General features: G+C 38.8%; 1 protein-coding gene across 1 annotated transcript in view; it reads left to right on the top strand.

Annotated features, from left to right (window-relative positions):
- Window positions 1-9,334, top strand: part of CLIP4 (CAP-GLY domain containing linker protein family, member 4) — a 24,917-nt gene that overhangs the window by 12,808 nt on the left and 2,775 nt on the right. The window contains exons 7-11 of the mRNA XM_010010489.1: window positions 1,287-1,422; window positions 2,130-2,270; window positions 4,874-4,957; window positions 6,585-6,725; window positions 7,155-7,286. Coding sequence (XP_010008791.1) covers window positions 1,287-1,422; window positions 2,130-2,270; window positions 4,874-4,957; window positions 6,585-6,725; window positions 7,155-7,286 — 634 coding nt within the window. The remainder of the gene's footprint in view (window positions 1-1,286; window positions 1,423-2,129; window positions 2,271-4,873; window positions 4,958-6,584; window positions 6,726-7,154; window positions 7,287-9,334) is intronic.

Raw genomic sequence — 9,334 nt, 5'->3', positions numbered from 1 at the left:
CTCATTCGTGCTGTCCTCTGCTCCTTGCTTGCGCAGAATTGGAGCTTCAGTGTTGTCATTTCCACCTCCTGTTTAAAGTGCCTGCTGCTCTCTCGTCTCTGCTCAGTAAGTGCCCTTCGGCCCGTGCCTGGAGAGTGGAGGAGTCTGTGTGGCTGCTTGGCCAAGCTTCCTCTGGCTGAATTTGATCTCTGGGTTGGTAGCTAAGAAGTCTGGGTCCAGATTCGTGTGATGTACCTGCCTGTAAGTCAAGTTGAAAGGAAATATTCAGCATAGAGGAGGAACATGCTCTGGATCATGTTTATTTCTTTACAGAACATTAAGAAAGAGTAGCTGGCAGGTTTTACAGTCGTGTGTCTGTTCACTCTCTGAGTGCTGGTTTAGACAGTGAAGTCTAGTAGAAAAGTGAAGTAGAAAATGAACTAATGGTATTAAGGTCACATGTGATAATGAAAACCGAGCAATTGAAAGATCAAAGGTTTTTCTTACTAAAACTAATTTAAAAATCAAATATAAAAATGAATTTAAATCAATGTTAAATGCATCTCTGTTGGTTATTCCTTCCTTGTTTAGTTGAAGTGTGTGACCTTATAATGCATATTTGTGGAGGCTGAGGTCCACCAACAAGACTGGTCTGTCTTGATATTCTTTGTATACCTGTTCAGAGTAGGTACTACAGAATATACTGAAACAACAATAATGTGTATAAAACATTTGCTGGCTTTTGAATGTTGTTTAATCATAAGGAAGGAATCTTTTCCAAAGAAAAAAATTTGCTCTAAAGTTTACCCTTGAACCTTTGCAGCATACATACATATTTACATACTTACATGTATTTATTTATATATGCACAGATATATTTATAGATCTTTTACCCTAGTATTGCCATGGAATCTGCAGTTCAGCAAGGTATTTAGCCATTAGACTGGAATTATTGTTGTGGAAGACACTGGAAGTGAAACTTCTCATTAGGCATATACTCCTGTACTTTGCTGACTTGGAGTTGTGGTTCTTCCTGTCTTGTTCTTGCCTGTTTTGTGATCTGTCAATAAACACTGGTTTTGTTGAATGCAAAATATACACAGGAGGATTAAGATGTTTTGGAAGATGCGTTGGCTGGCATGGAAATAGGCATGGAAATAATCACGGTAGAATCATGACGTCTGTATTTCTTTGTTCTGATCAAAAGCTTGGAGATGACTTTGCTTTCTCCTTCATAATCTGTACTGTATTCTCATGAACCGTACTTGTGTAACAAAGTCATTCTGTGTTGATGCTTTTTGTGTTAGGTTGGTACATTAAGATTTTGTGGCACAACGGAATTTGCCAGTGGCCAGTGGGCTGGAATAGAGCTGGATGAACCAGAAGGAAAGAACAATGGAAGTGTTGGGAAAGTCCAGTACTTCAAGTGTGCACCGAAACATGGTAAAACCTTTAAATTTTCCCTAATTTTTTTAAAAACCTGAATTTTAAGAACAGTTTTGGAGAAGATGGACTTACTGGGAGAAAAAAATGAGACAACAAATTCTGTTGCTTTTCATTGTAGTGCTTTGATTGATTCTTTTAACTGTTCGTAGGGGTTGTCTGCAACTATTTGCAAAACCACTGACACAACCAACATTTCTAGTTAGTTCTGGTTATTTCCTCGAAACTGTGACATGATAAGTCCTGGTTTTCCACCTACATTGTTGAAACTCTTTGTGTTGCAGCAATAATGGCCATGTTTCTTCACCTACTTTGCCTTCCTTTTTAAGAGATACGCTTGTAGTTGTTTTCTAACATTCAGCTTGAGGTATTTTAATTGCCGTTTCATGGACATTCATGATGTACAAAGGCTTGTGTTTTGTAACAGTGGGGACTGAATGTCACCATTAGGACAAAAAGGAGATACTAATTGATAGTTTTACTGACTTCCGGAATTACTCTGTTCAAGTTGCTTGAATAAGCCTTTGGGTTTCACTGTCCATTTGAGCTGGTCCTTCCTACCCTGCAAGTGCTTTGGCAGCATAGCAAGCTGTGATCATGGCTGAAAACCCCCCTACATTAATTGATGTAAGAGTGAGTAGCCAGAGAGTTTTACTTACATTAGTATTACCCCGGTTCTATTTTGGCACATACAATTTTCTCTGCAGGTATCTTTGCACCTCTTTCTAAAATCAGCAAGGCTTCTGATCACAAAAAAAGCTCTGTACGAAGTTCTTCCGTGCGGTCTTCACCTTTGGTCAAATCCAAGAAAATAGATGTGACGCACATAACTTCCAAAGTGAATTCTGGTGAGTATTTTCTTGTAAGTAAGACAGGATAGAGGGATACTAATCCTCAAGAATTAGCACTAATCCTGTAAGTCTTGGTATTAAAATACTTGTTTGGATTTAGTTCATCACTCGGGATGAAAAGGAGATGTTTATTAACTATGTGCTCTCATTATCAGAAGTTCACTAGCCTGTAAACTGGTACTGGAAGGATGTTGCGTGTAGCTGTTTAGTGATTATAGCGATCAGATGTATTGTGACAGGTTATAGTCTTTGCTATAACTTTAAACAAACTTTAAACAAAAAGTTCACCACATTTGTTCTTGAGCCATCAAAGTAATTTCTGATTGCCTGTGGGATCAGTTAAATTTCTATGTGATTCCATTTTACAAAGATCTTCCCTGGGTAACTTGAAACATTTCAGTGAAATCAGTGAAAATCTAGACACTAATCTATATACACCTTCATGAGTAGAAATCGAAGAAATTTAATTTATTTCCTGGCAAAATGGTCAAGGAACTACTTATCTTACTGTGTTCTATCTGCTAATTATATTATCTGAGTAAAATCAGAGGAGAATTAGAAGGGAAAGGATGCCCTTGTAATATGGCCTCAGTCTTCTGATCGGAGTTAGAGGCTCAATCTTTGGCTCTGCTTCAGTTTCTTAGTAACTTACTCAAATTACTTGATCTTCTGTGTAAGTTCCGTCCCTGTGAAGTAAGAATAAGGCATCTTTTCTGGCTGTTTGTGCTCCGAGGTGTTTGCAGTCCAGACTTCCTGGCTGTGTACAGTGCCCACCATGCATAATCTGCTCCATGTCTGCCTGGCTACATAATGATACCATTAAATATATTAGCATTTCTTTTGCCTTTTGGACCCTCTGCAGGTGACTCATACTAAGGCAGCACAGCTTGAGGGGTGGAAGGTATGGATACACTCTTATCAAATTTACTCAAGCCCCCTAAAACACCACACACTTCACCAGTAATACACAGGTGATAGAAATGGTGTGCAGGGCTGGTGGAAGACAGGCATTTTGGCAGCATTTTGGATGACTTACATAACACTGCTCTACATAGACTGAAGGGGAAGTAAGCTTTAATTCTGTGTATTTACAACAAGCACAAGATCTAAGCTATTTATAAATGGACATCTTGCATAAAAAGCTTCTGGGAATAATCGGTTTGTTAGGAGAATTGCTCAGAGCAGATCTAAGCTGACTTTTTCTGTTAAGTATTCTTCAGTGTTTGATTGAGTTGTGAACTGTTTGTAACCCATTACACTATAATAAAAAGTACTGTTTCCTTTGTCACAGACCGTGTGTTCCACTTTAGTGATAAACCACCTTCTTCTGCACCACAAAGGTGCATTTATATCTTTGTAAATTTAAAAGATTTGACACTTTGCTTCAGGTAAGAATCAGAGGGAGTTCTGTATCATCTGCCCAGCGGAGTTTACATCCACTAACAGTAATCTGGAGGCTGGTGTTCTTGAATTGAAAGGTCCTTTAGAATTAATGTGCCTGGCTGATTCATGGGCTGGAGTGGGAGGATAAAGCTGCAGAAGCAGAACTGTGTTTTGCAGTGTTTATGTGACAGATTACATTTCTTTCTTTTCAACTTCACCTCTGCAATACGACTGGTTTGTAATGATCCAAGAAAAAGGAATATGCTTTTTGTAGATGTGGCTTCTAGCTGCAAAGTGTAACTGTCATACAGTGTAGAGATTTTCAGATTTGGTTTGTTCCTAGTGGATTTGAATAATCCATTAGGTTGATGATAACAGGTCTTTTTCAAGTTTTTAGGGGAAGGATTACTGTAATGAAATTGAGAAATGTGTTCTCGGTCACAAACAGAGCTGATGCCTTAATGGTTAAATCATAACATTTCAGAAAATACAGTACAGCTGCAAGCTAGTTCAGTCCCTGTAACTGAATTAAGCTGAGAGATGAAGTAAAGATAACGTGATTTATTACTTTTATTCCTTTTATGACAGGGAGGGGATAAATCACAGATAACTTGTTCTTCATTGAATGAGGGTAGGAAACTGTCAGAAATGCAGAAGGGCTGTTCACTGTTGTAACTTCTGTGGCTGTGCTAGTTCATACACATTCCACAACACTGCTGCTCCTCAGGCTCTTAAAAATCTTACTGGCTTACTTCATTACTTGTAGACTGAATGAAGATGTGGTCTCAAATCACTCTCTCAAAAGCTTTATGGGTAATCTTTAATGCAGAAATGGTGAAATTAATCCTAGTGAATAGTAGGCGTTAGGTGCCTTAAAAGTGAATGTTGTGTATATAATAGATGTAAATGTTTGACAGATTTAAATAAAACTCCTTCAATAGAAACATTAATATTTTGCAGACAGTTCGGTTATTGTTTGGCAAGATAGTTTGGACTGCTGTAATGTGTTGAGGGGTTTAACATCTGTGCTTATCCATCAAAACAATTCTGCAGCCTTTTTTACCCACTTATCAACAGTCTAAGGAACTGTACAGTTGTATTCGTTTTATCCCTGCATCTAATCTGCAAATGTGTCAAACTGTTTTTAAACGTGACTTTCCTGAAAAAATTGTTCTTTGTTGGATGCATATATTGAATTGTGTGTGCTCTTTCTGTAGGCCTGAACACAGCAAAAAAAGACGGTGCTTTGGAAACCAACTTTATGACTCCTCACAAGGGAAAACCTGTACCTGCAAAAGATGGTAACTAAATATTCTTTTAGTTTTTTTAACATCTTGAGGAAAATTTTTGCTTTAGGGCAGAAGAGGTATTACTGCTGCCTTACCTCTATAGGAGTCCTGTATCAACAGCATAGGAAGTGCCTTACCTGTCTCTATTCAAGTCCCAAGCAGGCCGTATACATTTAATTAGTAGGAGCAAGAGTAATTTGTATGGCTGACTTCTGGCATTCTGGGTTGGTTTGGCAACAGCTTTTTGTCCAAATGCATGGACAAGAATATAGACAAGCCCTTAAAGCTGGAAGCTGTCTATTAGTAAATGATCTTAGAGAGGAGCTCCAGAATTACCTTCTTAGGTTTCTGGGAGAGACCTTTTGCTCTGCATCGTCACTGCTTAGATTTTAATGAAGAACTGTGCACATGTTCTATTGGCATTTTTATTCTCTCCTGTATCAGTATATTGAAGCTGGTATAATCAAGTGTTACCATCTAACAGCACTTGAGTCTTGGCATCATGTCACAGAAGACTCGAATAACAAGCTTCAAATATGCAACTCGAAACTAGCTTTTTAAAAAGTTCCTTTTACATATGAATCATTCCCTGTAATTATCTACTTTCAGCATTGCATAGTGACTTCTACTGCATCAGTATTTTGTTTGCTGAACTTTAAACATAAAGGGACCTCACTTTTTTCTTTAACAAACTGTAAAATTTGTGTCTCCTTTGAGGTGGTTTATTGTGTTGGTAAAAGCAGTATTTCTTTGAAATAATTTGAAGTGTGACTCTGAATATACCTTCTTTGAAGAAAAGTACCTTTTTATGTCCTTCATCAGTGAACTGACGTGGGAAGGAGGCTGGTGTAAGGTACTTAACGTGCTGTCCTGTATGATACTTCGTCAGTGCTTGTGTGGACAGAGGTTTCCAGCAGGTTTTGTTCATGGAGCGCACTTAGTGGCAACACAAATGAACAATATTATCTTAATTTTTCACACTGAGAAACAGACGTGTCTTGCTGTGCCCTGCCTCGTTTCGGGCAGAAGGGGTAGGAAAGGGCAGAACTGGGAAAGCTTTGAAAAGGAATCATAGAATCATGGGAGGAAGGCTGAACTTACCGGACAGTTTAGACATCAGGGTTTGTGAATGGAGATAAAATTGATTTATCATCCATTCTCACTTTATAGTACAGATTTTAATATTAATACAGCGTGTAATGGAATCTAGTAGGCTTTAATACAGGCAATAATTCACTCATGTAATATCACCTTCCTTCCAATTCTCATCAAATCTTTCACAGGCTGGATGCTGAAAGTGTGGTGGAATGATCTCTTTACTAAGGCTCCCATAATTTAATTAAAATATACTTGGAATTGTTTAGAAGACCCTTGATGGAGTAATAATGAACGGGCTTTTGGGAGACCTCTTCCAACACTCACCCGTCACCTTAGTCCCAAGGCAAGGGCAGACACACCTCTGTCATTCCTGACAGGAGTTTGTGGAAGTGCTGCTTAACAACTTCTAATTTTGGCTGTTTGTATTCTGCCCGCTATGGAGAACAGTTAGCTTCCTTCTTACAGAAGCTTTCCCTTCCGTTTAATCTGTCCTTTTCTCACTCTGGCCTCTGATGGACTCTTATGGATTTATGTCATCCAGGTTTTCCTGGGTACACCAGCTCTTCATCTTCTACTACCTCCTTGGAAGGCAAACGGAATTACTCCAAGAAGCGGAACTCAACTGGCAGCAATAGGAAGGCAGTGACCCGAGTGTCTTCTGCCTCATCTAAAATCAGTGCTGGTATGGTCTGTAGCTACTGAGGTGTGTTTTCACAGGTGGGGGTTTACTGCTGTGTTGAGTGCTTGTGTACAACTACATGTGCTGGTTCAGAATCTGACATGGTTCAAGACAGACACTTGGGAAGTAGTTAAACCATCAACTTAACTTCTAAACATCTTTCTAAGTACATCGTCAAGAGGAAAAGTGGTCTCATAGTTGGTCACTGTACCTTTCAACTGCAGAGAAAAGGCTGCAGTCCACAGTTGCCATGCTGAAGCAAAGCAGTCCTTTTGTCTAAGCCAAATCTGTGGTGTGTTGCCATGTGTTGAAGGCACACTATGTTAAAGATGGGTACTCTGTTTACCAACCAGTTGGCTCACTATTGACGACTCTCTTAAATGTTAAAGATATAAGGTCACTAATTTCAGATCTTGTTCTTTTGATAACAAGGATTCTATAGTTCTCCAGCTACGAGGAAAAATGCTTTTGGTGAAGGAGAAATTCAGGTCGGAGACAGAGTACTGGTGGTAGGACAGAGAACAGGCACCGTCAGATTTTGTGGGACGACAAAATTTGCACCAGGTATTTGTAAAGCTCTTTGTGTATGTTGTAGAATCAGTATGGGATAGCTTAAATGTGAACTTGTGAACACTGAGATAACTCCATCTTTTTACTCCCTCCCTTCAAAAAAATACAAATTTACTGGTTTGTTTCAATGTTCTTTCTCTCTCCTACATTTCACTGAATATCTTTAATGCAACTGTCAGGAAAAAATAAATAATGGTTTAAAAGGTGACTTTTACTTGCCTCTAAATCAGCTCAATGAGGAGCAGTATTTTGATGCTGAAATTGTAGGCATTGTTACAAAGCTTTCTAAACAGGATTTTTCAGTCTCCAAAGTGGTACACAGCTAATAGATATCGCATGCCTTTACTCCTTACTTCTCGTAGTACGCCTGTTAGACACAGCTCATCTCTTGCAATACCTTGTCTTACCACGTCATACACTTGTGGCATTCTGACCTTCTTGGCATCTTTAGGAAGGGAATTGTGAACATTTAAGTCTTAACTAACAAACCTTTAGGTCACAGAACAGATGATAAGTTAGAAGCATCTCGAAAAGCCCCAAACCCTACCACCATTTTCTAATCCTTCTCTCTTTCAGCTCCTCTCACCCTTCCCCTTGCTATCAATCAGCCACGCAGCAATGAAGCCAGGAGTTCTCAGACAGAAAGAGAGTTGTTCTAAGGTTCTGGAAACTAATTTCTGAATTCTCTTTTTTGTAATCATACTCTATGTTGTTTATGGCCTTGTCTATAGCCGTCTTATTGCAAGGGCACTGCAAAACCAGTTGGTAAGTACTGGTGCTATTACCTAGTTTAAATGAGGTGCACCTGACTGGTAGGTGAGCGGCAATACTCTGTTGTGACACTTGGTGGCATCAATACTTCACAAAAACCTTTGGAAGGGCTCAATGGGAGACTGGGGCACAAGCTCTGTACATGCTTTGTGCCTTCTCATCCCTTTCCCCAGTTCTGCTGAGGCAGTCCTGGCTTAAGATCCTGCGATTAACTGATCCTGCTCCTTGGTGTGATGGCTCTAATCTTCACCTCGTTGCCTCCAAAGTAAACGATGAGTGCTGGGTATCTACACTGCAACAAGTGTAAAATCAGAAAGCTGCTCAACAGTCTCCTCCTGCTCGCTCTGCTTCACATTAGGGAACAGTTATTTATTTTTTGAGAAAACATGTATTGTAAGGAGTGAGGGTGGAAAGATGCCAAATCCTCACCATTTGCAAACCCACTTATTTATAGAAAATACAACAGATGCATTTTTAAGTATTGCAATTTTAATATGTATCAAAGCCTTGGAAGTTTCCCAAACTTTTATTTCATTTGCTGCAGTGCAGATCTTTCTTTAATTCTGAAAACAGGAGGGGGAGAACTCCTGACGTACAGAGCCCTTCTAAATCATAAGCTGTCATTCCCAAGTTTCTTGAGCTGGTAATTAGAATTACCATTTTATCCAGTGCCTTAGTACCAAGTGACTTGGATTAAATTTTGAATCTTTTGGGGCTGGATAGCATAAGGGGCGACTAATGGAGTATGAAATTTAGCACCCTTATGTAATTAGCTCACATTTATCACAGGTTATAAATGATCAAGCCTATTAACATCTTGATGCCTGCAGTGTTGGGTACGAGATGAATTGCTGGCCAGTTCTGATTCTTACACCCTTCTCTCAATAGCATGCAGCCAGCCTTGCAATTTGTATTAATTATAACTTGCTAGATGGAGCGAAGACATGAATTAATATCAAAACTTTAATTTTACTGTTGATGAGCTCAGATGAGGCATAAACCATGTGGTCAGAAAGCTGAAAAGAGAAACCTGAACCACCATTGCTCTTCATTCCTGTCTCTTCTTTGTCAAATTGCCACTGTTAAGTTCAGTAACATTCCGTTTGGTTTCAGTGTGTATATATATAAACAGGTTTACCTCTTCTATATTAATTAAAACATCAATAACTTCCTTGAAAGCATATAAAAATGCCGAGATAATAAATCTTTAGATTTATTCTGATATATAAGGTTTTGTATAGTTACATATTTATTTTATAAAAACAGTAAAT

The sequence above is a fragment of the Nestor notabilis genome, unplaced genomic scaffold, assembly GCF_000696875.1.
Source record: "Nestor notabilis isolate BGI_N333 unplaced genomic scaffold, ASM69687v1 scaffold21602, whole genome shotgun sequence".
NCBI classification, from domain to species: domain Eukaryota; kingdom Metazoa; phylum Chordata; class Aves; order Psittaciformes; family Psittacidae; genus Nestor; species Nestor notabilis.
The sequence above is the reverse complement of the archived record's forward strand: the minus strand, read 5'-3'. Positions and strand labels throughout refer to the sequence as shown.